Genomic DNA, 26,717 nt, shown 5'->3' with positions numbered 1-26,717 from the left:
GTATTGCACTGTAATTGTGCCTTTTTGTCTGATAGAAATATTATATTATACCCCAAATATGTGTACACACCCACATGCTGATAGTAGTATATCAATTTATAACTGAAGTGAGTACTTACAAATACAGTTTCTCGGTTTTTGCCAGAAAAGCAACAGCAGTAAAATTAATCTCAATAGTGGATGGAAAGTTTGCAAATAGAGAATTAACAAAACACCATTTAAAATATTTGAAGACAAAGAAAGGAACTTACCATTGACTTGCTCTTTGAGAGTGCTGTCCTTGCATATTCACACCAGTGGGTTTTGGCTCTCCAGTGCTGGTGACCTACAGGAACTTCCTAGAAGAGCAGTGACTACTAGGACTGTACAAGTGCCATTTGATGACACCAAGCGATCAGAGATTTTAAAGAGTTGTACAGTGCTCCATACTTCAGTTATTCTTATTAAACACCGCAACTATAGGGCAGCAGAATTCCAATAACAAAGAGAATATGGACAGAACCCATCATGTGAATATGCAGAGGAAACAATCTCGAAGAACTACAGGTAAGTAACACACATCATCAAATTATAACTTCCCTTTGAGGTAGCCTCTGCATATTCTCACTTGTGAGAATCCAATTACAAATGCGACTCCCAGGGAGTAAGACAAGGAGCTCTAATTAAATAAGGATTAGGGAACTACACTCCCTAATTGAACAGCAGACCTGGGATGCCATCTTGAGAGACTAAATACAATATCAAACATGCATACAGCATTCTTTCAATTTCTAGAAAAGAAACACTGGAGACAAGAGTTCATTGATAGAGACTGAGGACAAACACTCTCTTCTACTGTCATCCTAACTAAAGCTTTAATTTGCAAAACTAATCCACTTACCAGCCAGTGAGAGGAATAGATCTTACTTTAAGCACACTCTCCCAAATAACAAAAAGCCCTGGTATTGTCTTGAAGGTATCAACCAAAATCTACAAAAGAAATGCTAAGCCAGAATATGCAGAGATGGCTCAATTTTGAAGCCATCTATCTCCCTGTATCTTTCCATCAAAACATCCCTTAATGTCTCAGTTGTAGTGACAGCCCACAGGGGCTGGTTTTACGCTCAGGAAATGACAACCTCTTTTCTAGAGGGCAAGGGAAAAACATGGGAAGCAAACAGAAAGAAGTGGTCGTGGCCACACTTCCCAGTGTAAGAGTCCTGGAAGGTGACCCCATCTCCCTGGTGTCACAGCATTGGCTGGCCTGCCCCAGCAGCAGTAGAGTTCACTGCTCCTTCTGGAGCCACGAGATGGATTTAGGGCATCCACAGTGTTCCATCACCTCTCTGATCTCTTCCCCTTGTCCACAGGTCTTGCTCTCAGCCCTACACTTGAGAAGCTGCAACACAGGCCACCTTCACTGGCTCTCTTCTCCAGGACTTGCAAATGCCTCAAGGCTGACTGTGAGTTTTGATGGAGACAGCTAGAGAAAATAGTCAAGATACCTAGAAGTAGCTACATAGCTGTAGTTTAAGGCAGTGTTTGTGGACACAAATGTAAGATGAGACTGGATGCTACTGGTTCTCAATCCAATGCAGATGCTTGCAAGAGAGACTGTAAGACTGAGAGAAAGCTGTAAGACCAGCTGGAAAAAAACTCTCCTTCCCCTATGGCTAAGACAGTAAATGGAAAACAGAGCCTGTAGAGAAGTCCTGTGTTTCTGAGATTTTCTAAGCTCCTGGGACATAAGAGATGCAGAAGCAATCTCACAGAAAGCTAAGATGCCATTCAGAACACCGTTGCTCATAAAATGCCCTATTTTTAAATATCATTTTCATTATTTATTATATACACAGCAAACAAGCTCCACTTGGTTTAATAGCACAGACCAAATCTTTGTATGACATGAAGAGTACAGCTATTGATGTTGAACACTGAAACATCACAGCTGCGTTACACCCCTAATTTTCACTTTCTTTTTGAAAGTACTAAATGAATAAAACCATCCTTATACAAATATGGTTCCAAATGGTGCACATAAACCAAATGCAAAAAGGACTTGTATATAAACCAGGAATTAAAAAGCCAGCAGCAGTCCCAGTTTACTAACCCAGAGCCTAGTATCAGTGAAATACAGACTGAATCATGTGAAATGGCTTATTTTACTCCACCCTGAAAGGACTACACTGTTCCTTTAAATTGAGGTTGTGGATGCCAGTATTTCACCAAACATTTTTCACTAACAAAGCCATAAGTCAATGCTTTCTTGTGAAACAGCCAATTTAGAGTTCTGCTTAACTGAGCTGAGCTACTATATAAAAGTGACAGGAGCTTCACTCCACATTCTGCACCTCTGCTCTGAAAGAAAGGTGAAAGCCAAATCTTGCTGGTATTGCTTGCTGGAAGGCAGCAATGAGCAGGCTTGTCACATGCAGTGGTACCATCCATGCTGTCCACTCCATCAAAAATTTATGATGGTTAACACATGCTTTAGCAGAAGACATAAAAAGAGGAATAAATCTGTACTGCCATTTAAAGAAGTATATTATCAAAGAAAATTAAGATTCAGCTGCTAAAACCATATAAAATTCAAGGGAAGTAAATTAGGCTCATACATTTGGACAGTTGCGTTTAAAGACACTAGCAGGTCTTTAGTGCTTCTCATAAGTGCTAATGAGAAGGTAGCTCCAAAGGAGGGTAGTCTATTGATGTACATCAAGACCAATTTATATTGAAAACCACACTTAATCCTTTCCTCAAGAAATAAGAAATAAGAAAACCAACAGGATTAATTATCAGCCTTTATACTGGTCTCTATTTTGACTGAGGCTCACACTGCAGAAATAACCTCCAGTGAACCTGCCTTGTAACTTTTTTTATATTTTAAATTATCCCAAAAAACAGTATTATCCTAATATTTTAACTTAGATTTATGTGAAAGTACAACAGCAACCCAGGGCTCTTAGAGCAGATCTGTCAACTGCATTACACCTTGTAATCTCAAGAAGCATATTCTGAACCTCCCCCTTCAAAACAGATTTCTACCTACATTCACCAGCTGAGGAACTTCTCCATAATCACAAATCTCAGAACTTCATGAACCATGTCAGCTGCTGACAGGGCCTTAGGGAGCGAGGATGCAGGAGCTTCTCCACATGGATGTCCACTCCAGGCAGATGTCTGCCCCTAGCAGCCTGCAGCTCACATTCTCCCTGTTTGCAACTGCATATGCCAAGGGGAAAGTAGATCCCAGTAAATCTCACAAATGCTAATTAGATTATACATGTTTAAGAAGCACAGAATTTACCCTTCAGTCTATATGTTAATTCAAAATGTAGCAGCTAACTTATTCAGTATTTTAGCTGATTTTTTTTTCTGGTGGAGCAAAATAAAGACTTTTTAATACTATAACTCATATTCAATTGAAGTGTAATGCAATATATTGCCTTAATAGTCTATTTCTGAAGTATACAAAACTTTGCATTATTTTAAGTCCTATGGGATGGATTTTCTGAAAAGCACTTAGAATTCCAAAAGTGGCTGCTTTTAGTCTGCATATCTAACCTTATTACCTATAATACTACATATCCCCACAAGGAGATAAAGTTCAAGTGGGTTTATGGTAGATTTAGCCTTACCAAAAAGACATAGTCACAAGAGAAATGAGAGAACATTAATATGAAATTCAAGTTTTCGCAGGAACTGTGGACAGAGGAAAAAAGGTTGTAGTTGAAATCATATAGATCACAATAGGATTTTCACCTCTGGAGCCTTACAGAGCCTATTGCAACACAGCTGTTAAACATACAAGTATTATTTCCCTCACTGATATGTATAAAGAAATGTAAAATATCTAATGATCAAGAAAAGGAAAGAAATCTGAGTGCATTAAAATAAAATAAATCACAATTTCAATTAACAGATTTCTTTCTTTCCACATTTAAGCAACTTTACTGAAAAATAAATAAGCAAATAAGTAAATCTTCAGAGATGAGCAGCTATAGAGAAGTTTGATCCCATTGGCCTATGGTATCTTTGCTATTTAAGGTGCTCATGTTGATATGAAAATTAGGCAGCTGCACAGGCAGTTAGATCTAATGCTGCTCCCAAATTTGTTCTCCCACAGAGAGCCACTGAAAACTCAGATACACTCACCAAGTATTTATTTGCTACAGCATCTATTTAGCCATCAGTACAATTAACAACCTATAGTTAGGAATTCCAGAAAGGCATATAATAAACATTAACCTGAATAGCATCATGTTTACATTAGTCACCAGCTGGTATCTGAAGGAGTGGTAATGGGAATACAGGGGAAGAATACACCAAACACGCAGTTTTGAGGCTGGTGTAGGGATTGGGATTTTCTAGCATTACACTGTGAACCTGTGCACATTGTTGCACACTCTGAACTTATACCAATGGTTTAATCAGCATGTGTCTTGAATGTGTTTCCAAATGAGAAGAAAGGCAGACCAGCTACTCATGGCATGAGTCTTGGAGAGAGAGAAAGGGAGGCAAGAAGGGAGGAAGAAATGTAAATCAAATGGGGAAAGTGAAGTTCACATTCATTTTTTTGAAGCAATACATATGCACCCTCCTAAATGAGAAATTTTGAGGGCTATTGAGCACTCTGCTAAATTCAGTGTGTTCAATGGCCCTTGAAATTTCTCATTTCTCACCTAAGGACCATGGTTTACAGGCTGTACACTGGATTTGAGAATTAAACAGGCAGAGATCTTAAGCTACTTCATAAAGTCATTTGTGTAACACAACCTACTAGATAACTGTGAATGTCTGTGTGTATTCCTATTTTACTTAGTTAAAGTTCTCACTTGTAGCATGTTCCCAACATGAAAACATCTTTCCTAGGACAATATAATTCAAAGACATTAAACTTCACTAACTACTCATATTCAAATCATTGAGGAAGAGGCCAAAAATCAATTAATTTGCAAAAAGCACATTATACTGACTATTAATTTGCTTCAGAAATTTCATGTTTATCACAAATTAAATTATTACCACAGCCCAAAACAGATTCTCAGTTGCACATATTTTAATTTACAATAAGTTATATACCTATTACACACAAAAAATATGCACATAAAAGACAACATTTGAGGTTTTACAGTTGTCTATTACATGCATCATATTGCATGTTTACAACTTTTCCTTATCTATGTAGTTTATTTTCTTCCAGTAATCTCCAGTTGCCACCAGAGATGCTAGCAAAGCTGAAAATGATGGGGGAATAGAAGAGGAATCGGAGTCTGCTATAACACTAAGGAATTTCATGACATTTGCAAATCAGGCAGCTATGGGATTAGGCTGCACTTGCAGGAAACTCTTTGACTTGTGAAATGTATGAGAAAAAGAAGCTCTTTATTCCTCAAGCCCTTCCCCAGAGGAAGCAGAGGATGAGGTTCCAGCCCATGCCTCACAGGAAATACCTTCTTAGTCCCTTCGTCACAATAATTCTTCAAGCTTAAAGAAAGAGGACAGGAACAGACTGAACCTATTTTTAAAACTGCTCCAGAATTCTCAGTTATTAATTTTTATCTTTATTGTTATTAAAATCAACATGAATAAGGAAATGAACTTCACAGATTCTGCATGGAAATCATCCCGATCCTGGGAGGATACAGACAAACTTTCTCCAAAGAAGTGGAATAATCTTTTTCCAGATTACTGGAAATTTTTTATGTTAGAGATTTTGCTTTTCCAGGGGAACTAGCAAGATGCCAGAGAGAAGGCTTTTGGAGCTACAATATGGGTGCAGTGGGCCTCAGTTTAATTTAGGAAGCAATGCTGTAATTATTAGACTGACTAGGATTTCAAGCCTTCAGGTTTAAATACATCTAAAGTATTGCCAGCTATAGCCTTTCCTGTTCCTAAAGTGTGGCTTTCTGAGGTGAGCTACTTTCATTCATAAGATTGTATTAAAGAGAAATTTCTATTGCAGGTACTTCCATATATATATATGTATCTTTTAATGAATTTTAGAGTTATAAAATCATAGCAAATACCAGGAGTCAGCATTTAACCTAAATTCCTGATAATGGAAATGTACTTAATGTCAAATAATGACCACATTAACTTTACCCTATTAAAGACAAGAGTAAAAAAAAATTGTCTAATTATCGAAGATGAGAAAGAACCTCAATAACATTTGTGAAGTTCTTCTAATGCTACAGTTGAAATAGACTTTGAAAAAGCCTGTCTTACAATACATTCAATTACAGTTTAATTCTCCATATGCAAAAAATCTATTGGGAAATAAAGAATTTCCAAGTTAAAAGATTTTCCGTTTCCAAAAACTTTAAGAGCAAATCATTACACTTTTTTTTGAAGAATCTAAAGGTTTCTTAGTACTGAAATAATTTTGCAGTTACAAGATTTGTCATTTGGGGGCTTCAGGGAAACAGATGATGGATCCTTTTGTCTTGTAATTAATTTTTTGAAATCAAAGCTAGTCACAGCCTTAACCTATAGATTTTCTTCAATTTTATATATATATATATCTATAAAAGAGAAGCAAGACAAAACTTTCACAAAGGAAGCAGAACTATGAATCAAATCGTCCACAGCATTTTCTCGTTGAAAGAGTTTAATATGAACAAATATTATTCCTCAAGATTAGCCACAGTGTGAGAAACAGCGGAGTACTGATAGCTTTAGCCTAGCACAATTTTCAACAGGCTAAGTTAAGGTTGTGTGTGGTTTTAACTTGTTTCAAAGCCTCTACAGCACTAAAGAAAGATTGACATAATTATTAAACAGAGTGTAAACTGTGTACTAACATTCTTCAAAGTGAAATTACATTTGCATTATTCCAATATCCCTACAAACTTGAATTAAACTCAGGGATGCTTCTCTGGTAGTTACTCCTGATGAAGAGTATCACAGTCCTTCTCCAGAGCAAAGCCTGTTGGCAAGACCGCTATTGTGGATCACAGGGTACCACAATGCGTTTTAGAACCATCTCCTCAGTGAGGTTTTCAAGACATAGTGGGTTACACCCCAACAATAAAACTGGAAATCCAGCCTTGTTTCTATGATTTTGAAAATCTAACACACTAATTGTTTTTCACTGTTAAAATATTCAATTTTCCTATAAATTCCCAAATTGCTCTTTAGCATGTAATCACCTTTTCCACTAAAGAAAAATCAATTGAGACCACAAGATGCTCCCTATTAGAACTCAGGAGGGCTCAACAGTTTGCCTTTGCCCTGTTTAGGATTAGAGGTGCATGTATTTCCACTTCTTTTTCCCTTTTTTCCAGCTTTTTAAAAAGTTTACATGTGATGGACATGACCTTCCATGATCTTAATAAATTAACATCTAATATAGAAGCAGCACGTTAATTTAGCTTGAACTGCTAAATAACACTTAGACCAACAAATACACCCTTTGGATTAATAGTGGAACAAGGAAGAGAGAAAGAATGTGCACGTGCACAAGCTCTTCCATTCACATCCAATTACATCTAGCTGCCAATCTGACATCAATGAGAACATATGAAAGACAACTTGGCACATCTGTTCCATTTGATTAGCCAACTGGGGATACAGCTTGTCAGTCAAATAGCCCCTCTACCCAAAAAAACTCTTGAGGGGTTTGTCATCAAATGTTCCATCTTATTAGGAAAAGCAAGATTAAACTGCCTTCAAAAAACTCTGACCACTTCTGCTCCCTTCTTTCTTCAAGTATTCAGTTTAGCAAAGGGATTTCAATAACAGCAGTTCAAACTTAAAGGTCAGCTCTTACTGCAGTTTAATATTAAAACAATTTAATGGAAATAATTGGTTTTGTGTGTCTTATTTTTGATACATGCAATCACAGTCACTGATTTTCAACTGTTTCCTTCCAAGACCTTTATTCAATTTTCTAATATCTTCAGATATTATTTATTCTACATTATATTTCTATAAATAATGATATAAAGATTATTGCATTCTATTTCAGCAACTACAAAATGGGTCATGGTTTTATACCATCAAGATGTGTCAAAGTAACTCAGCTGAAAGCAGCGGAGTCATTTCAGGTGACATCCCCAGAAAACACACTGTGATAACTATCAGTAGCACACAGCACCATTACTATTAAAATCAAACAGCCAGTTGTTAAAATACATTTTACCCTAAAATGTACATTATTGATACCAAGGAAAGATGAAAATTTGAGACATTTATATCAACATGATAAAGTTCCTAAGCATATAATATGGTGTCTACAAAATTTTCTATCTTAAGATTTGATGTACAACTCCAAGAGGGAAGTACCACCACTTTTTCTGTGCTGCACCAAATGGAACTAATTATGAGAAGAACTGTAAAGGACACCAAATCAAAACCTCTGTACATTTTCATGAAGTTCAAACGAGTGCTGTGAGCACCAAATGTTATCCAAATTTGGGGAACACAGCCACTGCACAAAGAAATAACTCACATATTTTTATGTAGGTAGGAACACTTCTTTTGCTGCTCTAGACCTCTTTGATTTCCTTGCCTTTTCTTAAAGTGAATTCTAATTGTTTTAAAATACTTAATATTTAAGTGGCTTATTTAGGTATATAATACTCATTTTAGCAGCTATTCTAGTCATTGACTTTGAAAACTCCAGCCTGTGATTTAACTACATAGCATTTTTGTCCTTCACACAGACACAGCAATATATAATTGATACCTGGGAAATAACAAGTCATGACTGGTAAGCATTACAATGTGATTGCTTGCCTTTGAAAATTAGCAGGCAGGCACCTGCTCTTTCTAATGCAAATCACAAGTAATGTTGACTATCCACAAATGAAACCAAATCTCCTTCATCATCAAATGAATGGATATATTTCTGTTGCTAATGTGTATAAAGATGGTTGGGAGGCTGAATACCTAACCAGAGCTAAAAGTTTTTAACAGCTTCGTTAGACAAATCCTGAAAAGGGAAACCATAAAAGGAAATCATTTGTTTGGAACTTAACAGAATAAAAAACACAGGTGAAATTACTCACAGTATTAGCATTCTCCGTAAAAATAGCTTTTAAATTTTTCCAGCATCTCCCTTTGAGATGTATTATTTGTGGAATATAAAATATATGAATAGACTGTGGAACAGAAGACTGGTAGCTCCTTCCTAGCTAACACACCTTGTATTCTGCAGCAATGGGCAACAGAAAGCCAGTGAGCTCACCATAACTCTTGGTTCTGAGAAGCTGCTTGATCAATGATGCTTGGGAAGAGTCAAACTTATGAGCCTCCACAGCAGATGAGCACACTCTAAATCAAACCAAAAGGGCACTAACAGATTAGCTTACAGTGGCCCTGTACACTCATCCATGCCCTGAAGGAAAGCTTGCCATAGGCAGATAAGCAAAACTCACACTCTGTATTGCTGGAAATACTTTATGCCTCCTTATTAAAAAATTCACACAGCTGGAGGTGAACTAATTGAGGTGGTGGAGACAGTAACACAGAAGGCACTTAAAATGTAATTAAGCCATGATCAGAAAAGGGACACAGATGAGAGAAAGCACTCAAAACAGACTCCAGAGAAATACCAGAGTCAAGCAAAAATGTGTATTAAACCATGTTCAGAGACATTTATATATATATATATATATATACTACTAAGGGTCTCTGTACAGACATCAATTCAAACATTAATGCCACAGCTAACCAGGAAAAAAAGAAATATACCTTTGTTTTAGATAACCTTCATGTGCTTCAACACACACCATAGAGACAGGAGCTTTGACAGGAAAAAGAGGGCCCTATCCTGCACCTGGATTTCGACTAGGACTTGAGTCACTCCAAATTATGCTGGGGGCCGAAGAACAAGAGTGCTAAAGGAACATTAAGTGCCTTATTTGATTTGTTTTCTTTAATTCTATAAAAACACACTTTAGCTCTACTTTTAGATGTTCTGGAAGGACTGTAGCAGCAACTATTTCATATACTGAAAAGCACAGTTCACATGTGTACTCACGTAACTATATGTAACTACATGTAACTTCACAATCCTGATTTAACACATAGAACAAATTCCCTTTGTGACAAAATCTGCAGTCTAAGAGATTAGATAGTGTACAGAATTTAGTGCCTGTTATCCTCCTGTCAGTGTTAGCTACTTTACATGGGAAAAAAAAGAAATATGTAAACACATATAAAACTACAAGGTAATAGCAGTTAGGTGAAGAACTGTTTTTAGATTAAAGGAAATGATTAAACATTCTTTTATACAAATGTTTCCTCTAGCAGACAGTTTTATGTTTTGAACAGACCTTATAGCTCTTTTCCACTTTTCTGTCCTCTTAAATTCCATGCAAACCTGCTGAGTTCAGAGCCTTCACAAGAAACAGTTCCCCCACAGAGTACAAGACACATGTGGATTTTCCTTTTTACACATTATCCACCATTTGGTACTGTCTCATTTCCCTACCAGCTGCTTCACCATTTCCTGAGCTGCACCATCTCGTACTGTGTCCAATATTAGACACAGCAGTGACAGAGCAAATGGGAAATAAACAGCACAGCTGATCAGGAGAACTGGCAAAGGATGCACACAGCACATCCAGAAATGGTTATGAGTAAAAAAAACCCTCCACATTTGTTTGCAGGTGTTTAAATCACGTCTCTTCAAAAGCATAGCAAGATCCTCTCTGACTCAACTAATCAGACTGAACTCTTATAAACCAGTCTGATTGCTATTTCAGTAAGCACACAAAGACCTGATCACTGAATTAGGAGCAGACGTTTTCTAACGATAGACGGCCCAGTAAAGGGGGAAGGAGAAAAGCAAGGGCTTGGACTCAGTGGGTTTGAATGTGAGGATGATTCACAAAGCCAAGAAGAATGAACAGTGAGCTGCCATATAGCACTGAAGAAAGTGAACACAGAAGAACCACTTTCACCAGGCTAATAAAAAGTACTCATTTAAATCGTCCTGTCCACAACACATGCATTCAGAAGAGTATGTACATCTCTCATTGCAGTCTCCTTCCCACATCTCCCTGGTTTGTTTCAGTTCAGAATGAGGAATGTATAAAGAGCCAGGAAAGAATGGATGGACAACGGGAGAGAAAACACTGAATGACAAACAGCTTGTTTATGCATTGCTACTGGAAAACTTAGAGATACTGGCCAGCAAATTTCACAAGTCAGCATTTTCCTGTTTAATACGATTGTCTTTTGATTAGACTAGTTGGCTGAAATGACTCCAGGCAGGCTTTTAAGCATGTTTTGAGGCTAGTTTTTGCAAAATAATAACACAAATACTGTAAAATTGTGTTGAATGTTGCAGAAGACACCAAGTCAGTAAATACCTCACCTTTAAAAAATCTGCTGCTGAACTTTAACCAAACCCTGACTGATCTCTTACTGCTGTTATTGCACCTATTTTTATTCAGCGCTTATAACCATTTTAATAATATCTACACAAAATAAAGATAACCTTTATGTTCCTTTTTTCTCTTTTAGGACTTATTAGCCATTAAAATATATTTCATGCATATAATTCTTCTATAATTCTAAAAAGACCATAAAATTAAACTGAAATATAGATACTTGCTAGCAACATTATTCCACTCAATTGACAGTCTAGATAAATCCATTACCATAGCCAATTTAAGGACTGAGATTTCTTTTAGTAACTCCCTTACTTTCTTTTAGTAACAACCCTTGAGAAAAACTTGAAAATACTGAAATATAATGTCTGAACACTCAATTGATCACAGAAGATATTTAAACTGGAGCACCAAATTACGGCAAATCATCACCTTGTTTATGTCCACTGTGCTGGTACCTTCAGGTGTGGGTTTTAACACAGTACAGAGAGGTGTGTCAGGTACCTCTCTTCTTTATCTTGAAATACCAATATTATATAAAAGAAGAGTTTTCTAATCCTAGTGATGGCTATTTGACCCAAATCTGATACCACAGATGATGAAGCATTATTAAAGCATGAGGAACCATAAGCTTCATGATGCCAATTATCATCACATGGGTGGATTCAAGGCTTAATAATACTCCACTGGAGTTGGCCAAAGCAGACACAGCTCACTTTGTGCTGAGGTCTTGTGCAGCTGTATGACACCCAGATGGGTGCCAGGAATTCATGAACTGGAGAAACAGTCTGCAGTAGGCAGACCCATCCACTGTTAGTTTCTGAATACAAAGCTAAAAATTACCTAAATAGCTTTTACATCCCTGAAGTCACCCTCAGTCCTACTCCAGTAAATATGTTACTGATGGTATTTCTGCAAGAAGTAATTAGCACTGAGGTATCTTAAGGGCACTCTTTCCTTTTCTCCGTAAGTCCAAAATCTTTTCTTGCCAGAGAATATCTTGCTTAGTTAGTGTAAGAAAAAAACTCAGGGGCAACCATTTCAAAAGGTGCTGCTTGCCTCTGCTAATTTCTTTGGAGAGTTTAACTTGAGTTTTATTTCTTATCTTCTTTTTTTAATGGATGTTATGAGACTGGAAAAATACCCCAAAACTGGAAGAAAATGTTTACAAGCTGGAAGTCCTCAAATGTTTTTCCAGAAAAGCAACATATAGAAACCAGACTGGACTATTTGGAAGGAATTTAACAGCTACAGGGGGTAACAGAGACTTGAAAATGCAGAGAGGAAACCTACAGGACAATGAAGGGAAAAGGAAATACTACCTCTGTCTTCTAGCTCCAGAACAGCATGGAGCATGTACGGCAACACTTAGCTGCAAACCACTGCCATTTAAGTGAGTAAAAGTACTGAAACCTATCTTAAGGTAAAGGCAGGGTAAAGGTACACACAGTTCATCACCATCTGGATGACTGCTCTGGAGTCATATGGAAGGCAGGTGTGATCCAGCCTGCTGATCAGAGCTACCACTGATCTCCTGTCCTGGTGCCATCCCTGGGAAGCAAGCCAGACTTTTAACACTGGATAGTACCATCAAAGTAGTAAAAATGGGGGAGAAGACAAGAGATACTTTAGGAATATGCATCAATGAGATCTTCATAAGTCAAATCCAGCAGCTAGGACATAAAGATGGACAAATAATTCAGTACCTAGGTTTGTTTTTGCAGTTGTCTGAAAAGTTTTATGTTCTAAGCATAGACTAAAAGCAATCTATTAGCATCCTCTCTCCAGAACACCTAAACTCTACAGATCAATAGCTAACAATTAATTGCAAACATTAAGTAATCACTACTACAATATCAGCTTAAACTCATGTCACACCTATAAACAGAATTCTCACAGATACCAGGAAGAACTGTATCCCTAGAATCAACAGTTCGATTAAATCCTCTAAGAATCTGTGTGTGAACCAAGCCAAACAAATAAATGCTACAAATATTTTCTTTCCAAAACCACTAATTATACACTTCTGATAAAATACTACTCAAGGTTATATATAGACACAGGCTTCAATACATAATCTGTAAGGTACTACTTTGCTGCTGAAGACAGATTATTTTCTGATTTACAGTAGTATGACTAGTGAAGCTGAAGGACTGACTGCATATAAAATCAGCATTAAAATTAGACCTGATTAGCATTAAAAACAGACCTGTGTTTTTCATGGTTTTTTCCATAAGCAGAAATATAAGATTAATTTTGTCCTTTATCTTCACATAAAAGATTCTCAAGTAAAGGGACAAAGGCACACTTTCTGTGATGGCAGTCACAACAGGAGTGCTGGCCATGCAGATAGGTACCATATGGTCATCATTATTTTTACAATAGGTAACTTGCAAAATGGTCATCCAAGATATGCTCACATAAATGAAGATTTATCCAGTAAGAACAGGCAAATAATTCCCTTTTTTCCTTTCTCACCTGAAATACAGGGATTTTTTCATACCACACTCTTATCTTCACAAATTCTGTATTTCCTTCCAGAAAGCCAAATGAATGTTGCAATCCATCCCCAAAGATGGAATGAGGGGGGAAAAACGCAGCAAGAGGAAATTACTAACACGTTTTCCAAGCAGCACAGGAGAATACCTCTAGGGGCAACTACAAGACCGCATTTCAAATATATATCTATTTAAACTCTTAGTAACTGACTCTGATTGCAAAGACAAACCCCAAATTGGTCCAAAGTCACAGGCATGTGCAAACAACTTCAGATTTCTGCACTTTGTTTAACATTCTGCATCTCCACTGAAATCTCAGAAAACAATTCTGGCCATTTTTCTGGACTAAACAGGGTAGGTACAAGACTTGCACCTTAAATAAATGCAGGCAGAACTTGTACAATGTCAATACTACATGCATACCCTTCTGTATTTATACACACATTCGTAGTAATGAATATGAAAACTCTCACAAAAACAACAAAAGGAAAATATCATTGAGATATTGTGAAACTAATTCCTCACTCAACAGAATAACTAATTTTATGTAGGGCAATATACAACCCTTTGATATCTACTATTAAAATAAAAATTATTTAATTAATTTCTTTAATTACTAGGTAGGAACTGGGATTGTTTAGTCTGGAGAAGAGAAGGCTCAGAGGGACCTCATCACTCTCTACAGCTACCTGAAAGGAGGTTGTGAATGAGGAGGGAGTTGATCTCTCCCAAGTAAGGAGCAATAGACAAGAGGAAATGGCCTCAAGCTGCAGCAGGGGAGGTTTAGAATGGGTATAAGGAACAATGTCTTCATAGAGAGAATGTTCAGGCATTGGAACAGGCTGCCCAGGGCAATGGTGGAGACACCCTCCCTGAAGTGTTCACAAACCGTGTAGATGTGGTTCTTAGTGACATGGTTTATTGGTAGTCCTGGGTAATGGTTGAAATTGATGACCTTAAAGGTCTTTTCCAACCTAGCTGATTCTATAATTCCATGGAAGCAAATCACGCAAGCCTCTTGCATGATGTCAGAAGTACAAAATTGAACAGTTAACCAGTGAAAGCACAATTGAGTTTCCATTCTGAAGACTTGGGAAAAAAAAGACTAATAATTTGAATAAATTAAGAAATTAGACTACCCATAAATGATCATTACGTTAGCTGCATTTCTAGTTCTGTAACTTTAATATATAACAAAATCTACTTCTAGGATACATTTTAACACACTATACTGTTAAGAAAATCCTATGTGAACAATCTTTGCTCTGTAATTTAAAACAAAGAGGAGCTCAATTTTTTATGTACTTCTAATGCCAACCACTTTCATCCTATTAAAATACTTAGAATCAAGGGAGCCTTTAGAATTTCTGGCAAATAGTTTGCAGCTTATATTGTTATCCATACGAGCTGTACAGTTGTACCAGAAAGCCAAACCCATCAATACTGGTGAACTATTAGAAAGCTTAAATAAAACATTCTCATAAATCACATAATTTAAGCACATTGGGCCATTTATTCTCTCACTTAGGTCACTTTCAGACCAAGGCATCTTCACTTGTTTGAATGGAAATAATCTTAAATTATGTATGAATTAGCAAGAAAGAGTGTGGTAAATCCAGCACATAAAGAATTCTCCATTCAGTGGGAGAACTAAAATTCAAATAAATTTTTAGAAAAAGATAAAACTAGATTAACCTCAGTTAGCTTAACTAAAATCACCTTTATTACCAGAAATTTTGGAGAACCATTCATGAATCTGCAATGATTTTTTTCCCAGTTTTTAAGATTACACAATTTTTTTCCTTCTGTGGTAACTTCCTAATAGCAAACACTTAATATTTTTGTAAGCATGAGGATTGATTACACTCCCCCATTCTAACAGGCCACTTCTATTGCCTGCTTGATCAAAGGGCAGCAGGGGCACATTCACATGATCACATTATACAGGCTTTGTGATGTTTAGAAACATCAGCTACATAAAGGGAAATATGAGCATCTTTAGGTTTTTAAAACTGATTCATTCTTCATTATTATTTGGTTTTTATGATGTTAGTTCCAGAAAAATGCCTTACTAGTCAAGTGATATAAACAATGGCCGGATAATGAAATACAACACCTCCTCTTTAGCTTCTTTCCTAGGAAAGCTCTACAGTTCACACTACACTTCTGTACTAAGGAAGTGCTAATAGCAGGAAGGTCCAGATTCTTCTTCACTCCCAGGTATGCAGGAAGGCTGTTTTTAGCACTTCAGTCTCAAAGACAGCCTTGTCCCACTTCCAGGGGCCATGGGCAGCATAACCTGATGCTGCTTCCATTCAGCTAATAACAGCTTCCTTTACAGCTCTCTATCTACAGCAAAGCATGGTGACATGATTGGATTTTTCTTGGCAGGTCAAAAATGGTGCGTGAAGCTAAGTACTTTACGTTGATGAGGTCCATGGCAACAATGAATCTACCTTTTCAGATACTACCATTTTACAAAACTTAATATTTATGTCTCATTAATGACCGTGCTATTATTATAATTTGAATTCACTGGCTTCATAATCTCTTGGTGATTTTCACAGCAACTGTTTATATTTTGATATGTGACTTCTGTAGGTCCTCGGACTATTTTTCCAGTGGTAACAGCTGGAAGTGACTATATCAACCTCATTCAGTATTCACTGTTTTCTTATGCAACTGGTGCTTGGGAAGGTGGTGGTGGTGAAAGGATTGGTCTGCTGGTGTTAAACACTACCTTATTCCTTCCATGCTGTTTTTTCCATCTGAGCTAAAGGTACTTCAGTCACTTGCAAAGCATTCCCAATGAGTGACAGTCAGCAGGAAACTGATTTCTGAGCAGCTTCCACTAAAACTGAAGCTTTGAAAGGAGACCCTTGGATTCAAAACCACATTCACAATTTATTTCCTATAAATATCTACAGAAATAGGTTCAGAAGGATTTGAGAGTCCTAGTTTTGGATGGGATAGAGTTAACTTTCTTCCTAGTAGCTGGTGCAGTGCTGTGTTTTGGCTTTAGACTGAGAACAATGCTGATAACACACTGATGTTTTAGTTGTTGCTCAGTAGTGCTTACCCCAATCTAGAACTTCTCAGTCTCCCATGCTCTGCCAGGGAGCAGGGGCACAAGAAGCCAAGAGGAAGCAGACAGAGGACACTTGACCCAAACCATACCACAGCATGTCATGCCCAGTATATAAAATGGGGAGAGTTACCCAGAAGGACCCAGCCACTGTTTGGGTCTGGCTGGGTATCAGTATGCGGATGGTTAGCAATTCCATTGTGCATCACTGTTGTCTCTTGTTTATTTTCATTTCCACTTTTAGTTTTATATTCTCTTCCCTTGTTATTTCCCTTATCATTGCTATCACCCTAATCATCATAATTATAGTATTTTACTGTACTTTAGTTACTAAAATGCTTTTTTCTCAACCCATGGGGTTTACACTCTTGATTCTCCTCCTCATCCTGCCTGGGGAGGGAGGAAAAACAGGTGAGGCAAGCAACTGTGGGAATGAGTTACCAGCTGGGGTTAAACCATGACAATCTCATTCTACAGTCTCATTCTAAAAAGAAATACTAATTCAAGCTCTAAATGTGTTAGGATACACCCACCCTGCTGCTTATCCAGATACACAGCAATGTCATCAACTCACTGAGCTACTTCCTGACAGTTCTTTACTTTGAGAGGTACAAAATCTTCTGACAGATACATAATTGAGAATCCCCGGGAAGAAATGTTATTTTGTTTCAGCATCTGCTCTATAAATGAAGATAAGCAAACCAGATTTTGAGGTCCAGAAAATATGACAGCTCTTCTTTGTTTCAAAAAGAGTGACATAAAAGACACAGTAAGAGTATGTTCATACAGCTCTCAAGACAAGTGCAGAGCCATTCACTGGTTCCCATGCTCCATGATACTTTGTCACTCTGTCTTAATGTTCGTTTATATCTTGCTTTTAACTTATGACAAATCTTCTCAGGCACTTTTAAGTTTGTAGGAAGAGGCTCTATTAATATAGCAAGAACATTGTATGTATAGAATTTCAGGCTTTGACAAACAGAATCCCAAAACGCATTAACTCAAAGTTTCAGCCTCTGCTGCAGATACCTTATCAGTACTTGGCACAGGTTACTCTCAGGATTGCTGTATCTCCAGTTCTGTTACACTGCCTGGGTTACTCTCTCCTTCTGATTTTTAATTTTATGATTTCTGGCATTTTACACCATGAGAAAATGGTGATTCAGAGAAGAGAATGGAAATTAGGATTGTCATTTGTATCTGTACACTGACAAGTGGATTGTTAAGCTTGTGTAACATTTGGAGAATGCTTTTTTCATTCCTTAAATGAGATTTGTTAGGGCACTGCAAATTCACTGTGATCCTTCTTTAGTTTACTTCTCAGTAGGTTTTTTCCTCACTTTTCCCCTCTCTTGGATATTCACATTTCAAATCAAAAGAATTACTTATGAGAATGAAACTGGTTTTGATCATCGAAGGCATTTTTTCACTGAGACGATGGCAGATATTCTAAGATTGGAAGCAGTGTTACAGGAACAGTGACAGCAGGTTACAAGCTTTAGTAGCAGAGTTGTGATCTAGGAAGGGAGCACCCACTTCAGCCTTGTCGAAAAAGATTCTCTTTGCACATTCAGTTTTCTCATGTATTTTGATTTGATGAAGGGAAGAAAAAGTATTCCCTCTGTGAGGTTTTAAATGAAGCCACAAACATACAGCTTCCTCACTCCAGTTATTCCAAGGACAGAAACTTACAAGTACTTGGCAAATCAAGAAAGAGTATCTGAAGGGGATCAGAATCTTAAGTGCAGCTTTTCCTTTCCTTAGAGTCTGCAGATCCTCCCCACATAGAGGAGAAGGCTGCAGTCCAGCAAGCCCCAGGGAACTGCTCATTTCACCCTTTTTCTTTGAGATACGGTAACATCACCATGATTAGAACACAACCAGCCAAACAAAGCACACCAGGAATCCCTATTTCTGCAGAAGAATACAGGAGGAGACAATGCATTAAGCTTTAGGAGTGTGGAGTCTTTTACTCTGCCTCGTATGTAAATTTCTTTTGGACAACATGAAGCTCATAAACACTCAGACCAGATGGTGTAACATACAGCAGCAGGAGATGGAGCTTATTAGCTATCATTTCCTTCTGCTAGGATACAACTCCAAAAGCTGAAGGACCTTTAAACCACCCTCTACTGAAAACTGAGTCCCTTTCATGAGCCAGTAAGAGAGATATATTGCATGTCCTTACACAGGCAGCACTTACTCATTACACATCACATCCCTGCTCCAAAGTGCTCCAAGGTACGAAACATGCTTAAATTAAGTTCTTGGCAGATTTTCTAAAATTAGCAAAATAATGCTGTAGACAACATTAAAAGTCTACAATTTCTATGCCTGACACTGGAAAAAGAAAGAAAGATCTAATAATATAAAATGCATCAACAGTCTCTACCTTTCTCTACCAGAATTCAGGAATGCTTCATTCCACAGTGCTCCAGTCATCTTCCACAACTCTTACTAAACTATGTAGCTGAAATGTTAAAAAATATCCCATCCTTCATTAACCCATAAATCTCATTGTAATGAAAACACTGGGAACAACACAAGTAACTACCCAGCTGCAGAGTTCAAACCCACCACATCTCCAAAAGCCTGCAGAGCACTAGGCCTTTCAGAGAGACATTTTCTTTCATTTTTACATCTTTTTCTTGTCCTTTTCCAAACTGATGATCTGCCCTTCAGCTGCTAAAATAAACAACTGCATTTCACCATGTCCTGTTTACATATCAATAAATAGCCATTATAATACTCTTTATTTTGATAACCTTTAACACATGAATACTACTAGCAAAGGCTCCAAAATATGCAACCAGCAGGCAGAGCTACTATACTGAACTGTTCTATTCTGTCAGTGCTAACTTGGTGATTGATGGTACTTGAGCTCTATTTTCTCAACATCAACAAGAATCTGGGGACACCCCCTGATAAAATTTCTCCATTAACTACTCTGTGGAAGTTTAAAAGCACAAAGTCATAAATTCACCCTGTTAAGTGCTCCAAATCTCTATTAAAAGGATAAAAGATCACAGCCACTCTGTTGGCATCAATTTCCTCTGGGAAGGCTCACAAGACTACAAACTTGTGGGATATTTGAGTACTATCCTAGTGTTGTACAGAAGAGATTCAGGGGAGAAGCTAATAAAGATTGGCATATTTACCTTTACAGGTCATCTAAAAACAAAGAAATTGAAACAAAATGTACATGCTATATAAAGCCCAAATTGAACTCCCCATGGTCCTGGTAGAGACACAAAGCAGATTTGCTTCCTGGATGGATTTACATCATTCTGAAATCAAAGGAGAATATGGATATTATGTAAAAGCTTCTGCTACTTCACAGATGACAAAAAACCACTGTGACATTTTCCTGACAGGACAATTTCCTACCAGTGCTTGTCAGCACGCCTTATATTTCTGTCTGTGGTGGTAAATAAAATTGGTTCTGACTGGTCATATGATGTCCAGAGTTAACATGTGTTTGAATCTTCCTTCTTGGCAAGTTTAAATTTGCTGCATTTTAAAGCACAGCAAAACAGGCCACCAAGTTTTGCACGCAACATACAGTTTTTCCCTTCCTAGGGAAAGTGATATACAGCACTGAAACATTTATACTGCCTATGTATGCCTATGTATACTGCCTATGTACCCTATGTAACCATTGCCAGAATGTAAGAGGGCAGAAAGCAGAACTGATGGCAACAGCAGTAAGCTAAAAGAAATCAAAGCTGAAGCAGCAGTGGCCTTAGGCTGAAAAGCACAGCATTTGCCCATTGTGACCCAGGTCTCTTCACGAAGCCAATCGACTTCATCCAAGAAGATTGTGAACATTTAGCTGGATCTACCTACTGCTCATGAAGATAATTTTAGATGACTACAAAACATTTAATATGCTATCAATCTGCAGCTTTTGTCCTACAAAAGAATTTTCCTTACTTTTTGGCCTAAAAAGCAGAAAAGGTCAATTTTGTTTAAGCACTAAACCATCATTTCCTAGAACTAGTAATGCTGATTTTTTCCCCCACAATTGCTAGAAAACATTCACTATTGAATCCTCTTGCTAGGAATTAACTCCAGTTTGCCTTAGCCCTAATGCAGTTCAATATATTTACCTTGCCAGGAAATACACGTTTGTCTAACCAGAAATTTACCGCCATACGCTCATATTGTTAACAATCAATAAACTTTATCATGCCAATGAACTCAATCCCAGATGCTTATCCTATCAGGAATTCATTCCTCTAAATTAGAGTCTTCTACAAATCTATAATTAACATGTAAGCCATAAACCTTTTCTGTACTGCCAGTATTCATAGACTACAGCTCCCTTCGTATTTGCTTTAGTGGAAATAGAGAAAACTGTGGAGGAAACAGTTCTAAAGACGTAAACATGTCATAAATAAGCTAGATGTGCCATCTATGTATGGTACAGCTATGAGAACTTTTTCCTTCCTGCCAGGTCCATCAATAAATTTCCTAGCAAGAGCAACATTTCTGACGGCTTCTGCCAACTCTTCCCCATCTCTTTCTAGTACAGACCACTGTGTTTAACAATTCTTCCAAGAATTAATTTACTATGTTTGCCAATATCCCCAAACTATATGATATTGGGTCTGCCAGGAATTTACTTCATAAGATCTTCCTGCCAGGATTTACAGGATTGCAGATTTACATATCTTCAGAAGCCTGAAGATTCCAGTGACTAAGAAAATGTATTTTACATGGACACATTATGCAATTAGCACTGACTCTTCAGCAGCCAATGGCGCTCTCTCAGAAGAGTTTTGTATCTGCTTCTATGCAGTTGTTAGGCCATAAAACTTAGCTCAGCTTGAAACCGTTTCTGGTGTTTTGTTTGTTCAATCTGGAATTGTCAGATAACTACAAATTTCTGATGCAAGTAACTCCAGAGACACAATTTATCTTGCACTGGGCTTTCCATGAGGACCTTAAGAATAACACCTAGAAACCATTGCTCAACCAATAGATTTTTATCTCTGATGCATGAAATCAACCAAAGAATCATTCTAAGAGTTGAGACACAGTTTCAGGAATCGTTCAAAATACTGAAGCAATTCAGTATTCTAACTTTGAGTATTGTTTTCAATCTTTAAAACAAAATTTTGTGTAATTCACTTTGACAGAAAACATGTTTTGCAAAATACTAACAGTGCTTGTCAATTCTGTAGGATATACTGGAGAACTGAAAATGTTTCCATTGAGTTCATGCCATGCAGACTTCTGGTTTATACAGCCTGTCTATATATGCAAACACAAATACCCACGCATAATGATTTTACATAATCTCAGATTTCAACTGAAACTTCTCATAGAAATAAATGCCCAATATTGACAGCAACAATGAAATAGTCAAGCTGCTCATAACAAAAAACTTCACAGAAATTGCTAAGATATATCAGTACTTTAACCAATAAATCACATTTACTTTGAAGCTATATATAAAATTCAGATGACTGCCTAGTCTAATTTATAACCTACCATCCCTAAGTAGCCAATATAAATTCTTCCAGTATCCATAAACATCTACATTTGTGATTCTTTTCACAAAAATAACTACATCGGTACAGATACCCCTAAACTTGTTCCTGTTAAAAGCTTCTCTATCTTTTTCTATTCTGAAATGGTCTTCTCACATTCCATCATTAGAGCTTGCTTGATTGCTATCTCACTCTTCAGTATTATCACTTCATTCATGGCTGTTACTATGTGTCTGTTTTCTCATCTATTCTCACACCTTTCATGGACGAAGTTCATAGATTTTATCCTCCCTGTGCAACCCATTAATTCATCACACTTTAAGCACTGGGTACTATTTCAGTTGTAGCTTGAGAAAAATGTCACTATCCGAAGATACAACCATGGATGCCCCTTTACTCTTAATGTGTGGATTTTGCTAATGCAATAGTCTTAAGCAACAGCATGGTACAGCACTCTCACTCTCTGCAAAAGGGCACTATGGGATTTTTGATTTTCTGGGGTTTTTTTTTCCTTGTTTTTCTTACATTCCAAAGATGTGTCAAACATGAGAAAAACTTGTTAAAGATTCCAATGAGGAATTTTAGACACAAACTGATTTGAAACAAATTCCATCTATAGTCTTATGGATTCGTGCCAGATTTAGAGCCCAAAACTGAACTTTTGTTCTTTTTTTTCTGGTATTGATTGAGCAACTACCAAGAATCACCACAAACTTTCCAGCTCACAGGCCCCATACCATGAACCTGGTCTTCTTTTTGGGAATAACAGACTAGAACTGTAATCAAATCCGACTCTGGGTGAACTCTGAAACGTTACACTCCGATTTACAGACTCTCTTCTGCTCTTCAATTTTGAGCACAACCAGGTTTATATTTCAAAACTGTGTTGCTTGTCAGGCCAAATATTTAGGTTCAATATTTAGCAGAGGAAAACTGTATGATCTAAACCACTAGAAAGGTATAGGGTTAAAATCCCAACAAGCCAAAGAGATCTATATAGAAGTGCATTTACCAACTCAGTTATACAAAACTGCATTTGTCACAGAAGACTGTGATTTCTAGTACAAGCAAAGTTCAACTCCATCCTTACAAACCAGTACACAAGTATATGCTTCTAAAACCACTTCTGTGCTCAATAACACAATAAAGAAAGCAGTATATATTAAAAAGTAACATACTGACCTAGCCAATTCAGGAAAGAAGGTGCCCAGAGGTGAGGAAGCATTTAAGTGCTGCCCTGCATATTGACAAACTACTTTAGAGGCGTAAGTGATTTTCTTTGAGCATAGACATCAAGCTTCATACTGCACTCTGCAGCAGTACATGAAGAAAAACACCAATGCTTGTAAAACAGCAGATCTGCAAGTTCATACAGTACCTCATAAAAAATAATTCCAATGGAAAAATCTTGGGCCATATATTGCCAAAAAATCATCTTACTGCATGAGTGTAAAATACTTGGTCTGCACAAGCATAAATCTCATTCCTAACAGGCCAGCCCTGAGTAAGTGCATTAACTTCATACCTGACAACTTCTTGCAGAAATGCAGACTAATTTGACCATTTGTCCAAAATCAATAATGTGATTTCTTTCAGAAGTACTGTTCTGAAAGGATAAATTTAACATATGACACGCAAGCTGGCTTTTCGTGCCTACAATAAAGTGAGTGCTACCCTTTCATACGTGTCCAAGCTAGTGATGCTATAGCTAACGTGAATACCAAGAGCAGCAAAGTTTTGCAAACAGGGAGCTCTTCAGCCACTGAGGGCAACACGGAGGCTATGCTTTTATAGTCACAGCTAACACTAATGAGGTAGCTGCTTTAAGTAGATCTACAAATAGATTTACATCATCTCCAGTTACAACAAAATAGTCATATCTTAGTTAACCAAACTCTCATAGCATAGTTCAAGATCAAGTCATTTATATAGAATCAAACATGTCAGTCGAGTTGTCTATACAACACTTTGTTGAAATCTGTATTCATGACTTTTTCTTTCCTAATACTGCAGTTTTGTAACCCTCTGGAGGGAATATATGTATATGGACTGAGGCTGTCTCTGGCAGCTAGCTATTATGCCTCCCATGAAATATAGGTGCTTTCAGACAACACCAGTATTACGAAAGTTACCTGAGTCAGAATATCTACAGTAAAACAAAGAAAAAAAAAAGCTGTAAGATCTAATTTTTGCATTAATTTACACATCACAGAAAAGACAAATTTTCTCCCTTCAAAAGCCCACTTTTTATTTTCTTGTTAAAAAAAATAAATTTAGTATTCAGGAAATTGGAGGTTTTTCTGAGTGAGCGGTGAGGGACTGTGATGCTATGGGGGGGGAGAGAAGGGAGTTGGGATTTGTTTCTTTTATGTGTGCTTTGTTTGTTTTTTAATAAATACCAACATTTTTAGCTGAGAAGTACTGGCCACATTGTAATGGATCAATTTAATCTCTTCCTTGAAGAGCAGGGAATGACTCCCCTGGAACCCTGTTGCTGTTGCCTTTATGGGGACAGGACTCTTGCTGCTTTTAACACACATTCTGATGCCTAAAAATATTCTCCCTGCCCCACCATCCTTACCAAATTTGCGACAGAGATAAAAGACAATAGATAAACCACTTGTCTGTACAAAGTGTGTTAAATGCAGCACGTGGGTTTCCACTAACAGCAGCATTATCAGTCAATGCTGCAGAAAAATATGCTCATTTCTTTCCATTTCTTTAGTCTCAGTCTTTAGCTTTTATCTCTTAATGAAACAGTAGCTTTCCTTAACTCTAACTCAACCACCATAAGCTCTACATTATTTGTACTATGCCTGTCTTTACCAGGCAAAAGGCTAAAAAAGAAACCTAATAGTTGTCTTTTTTCTTACAACACACATTATCTGCAGTTTCTAAATGACTTGGTTATTTATGTGATTGGAAATTTTGTTAAAGAGAATTGCTGTGTTTGAATTCATTCAAAGGCTTTGCAAGGACATGCAAAGACAGCCTACAATCTCAGTGTTGATTTTACACAATTTATGCAAAGGTAGTAAATAATTCATCAGTCAGCATTAATAGGAAGAGCAGCTACTCTGCCCATGGCAGAGGGGCTGGAAATAGATGATATTAAGGTTCTTTTCAACCCTAACCGTTCCACATGATTCTATAGCTATCATGTGATGGTCTCCAGAACACCATTCAGTCCATCCTGCTAGAAAAGCAAATTTACTTCAAAAAATAATTCCTAAATTTTTGATGTTACAATATAGTTAAAAATAGGTGAAAATAGGTTAATATTGCAGCCCTTGAAAACAAAATGCTCGCTTGTCTGCTGACAACATGATATTGTTTCATAATAAGTAATCAGAAAGTAATAACCATAGCTAGTAGACAAAATAAATAATTTACCTTGTGTGGACTGGTCAATGTTTTTTCTTTTTCTGCTATGACTGTTATAATTAAGTCTTAGCTCTTGGCTATATTCATTCAGAGTTTCTCTTGAGTCATAAGATTGCCTTTGCTTTCCCCCATCTTCACTTTCATCTGAAGAACTTGTGTAAGTTAGATCCACTTCATGTTTCACTTTTGACAGTGGCTGGTAGGGTTTGCAGTCCATCTGCTCCATCTCTGATCAAATAGGCTCAAAGTCATGAAAACAAGCAACTGGAACTCCTTAAGGAAATAGTCCTGGAAAATAAAAACAATGAACAATTTCAGATATTATTTATAAGTTTAGCTCACAAAGGCCCAATTTTATTTTTAGTTGATATAAACTAATTAAATTATATTAATGTCACTATAATCCAAGAAAGAATCTGAACATGTCTTATTTTACTGTCTTACTTTCTAAAGATAGAATTAAAAAACCAGCAACTTGAAGACAGAAATAAACCCATGACAAAACAAACCAAACAACAGCTCTTAAGCGCTAGCCTATTAGACCAAGCAATAATTGTACTTTATGCATAAAATATATTACAAATCCTTATATAGATTGTATGGACATTTCAACAAGAAGAAGCTTCCACCTTGCACTACAACCCCCTTTTTTCTTTGTATCTCCTGTCTCAGCTCTTGTCCTGTACCCTTCATTAAGCTGTTTCCATCATTAATTTTAAGGCTAAGTCTGCAATGGATTAACAGGGGCTATGGCACACCTTTTACAGAAGCATAGTTCAGAAACAAGGAGCTTTGTTAAAATAAGTTTGGGGTGGATTTGGGGTTTTTGTGTTGATTGTTTTTTGTTTGGTTTGGGTTTTTTTTTCCTAATGATTAATAGATATTATTAACCTAGAAAAGGAAATGTAACAATAAAGGCGGCTGTAAACATTAT

At 37.1% G+C, this 26,717-nt stretch overlaps 1 protein-coding gene across 3 annotated transcripts in view; it reads right to left on the bottom strand.

Annotated features, from left to right (window-relative positions):
- The window catches only part of TENM1 (teneurin transmembrane protein 1), a 235,949-nt gene extending 209,940 nt beyond the window's left edge, over positions 1 to 26,009 (bottom strand). For all 3 annotated transcript variants that reach the window (XM_034063828.1, XM_005148358.2, XM_013128841.2), the window contains exon 1: positions 25,793 to 26,009. In XM_034063828.1, coding sequence (XP_033919719.1) covers positions 25,793 to 26,009 — 217 coding nt within the window. The remainder of the gene's footprint in view (positions 1 to 25,792) is intronic.
- Positions 26,010 to 26,717: the final 708 nt, after the last annotated feature.

This window comes from Melopsittacus undulatus, chromosome 6 (assembly GCF_012275295.1).
Source record: "Melopsittacus undulatus isolate bMelUnd1 chromosome 6, bMelUnd1.mat.Z, whole genome shotgun sequence".
Classification (NCBI taxonomy): domain Eukaryota; kingdom Metazoa; phylum Chordata; class Aves; order Psittaciformes; family Psittaculidae; genus Melopsittacus; species Melopsittacus undulatus.
Note: the sequence above shows the minus strand (reverse complement) of the source record. Positions and strands in the feature narration are given on the sequence as shown.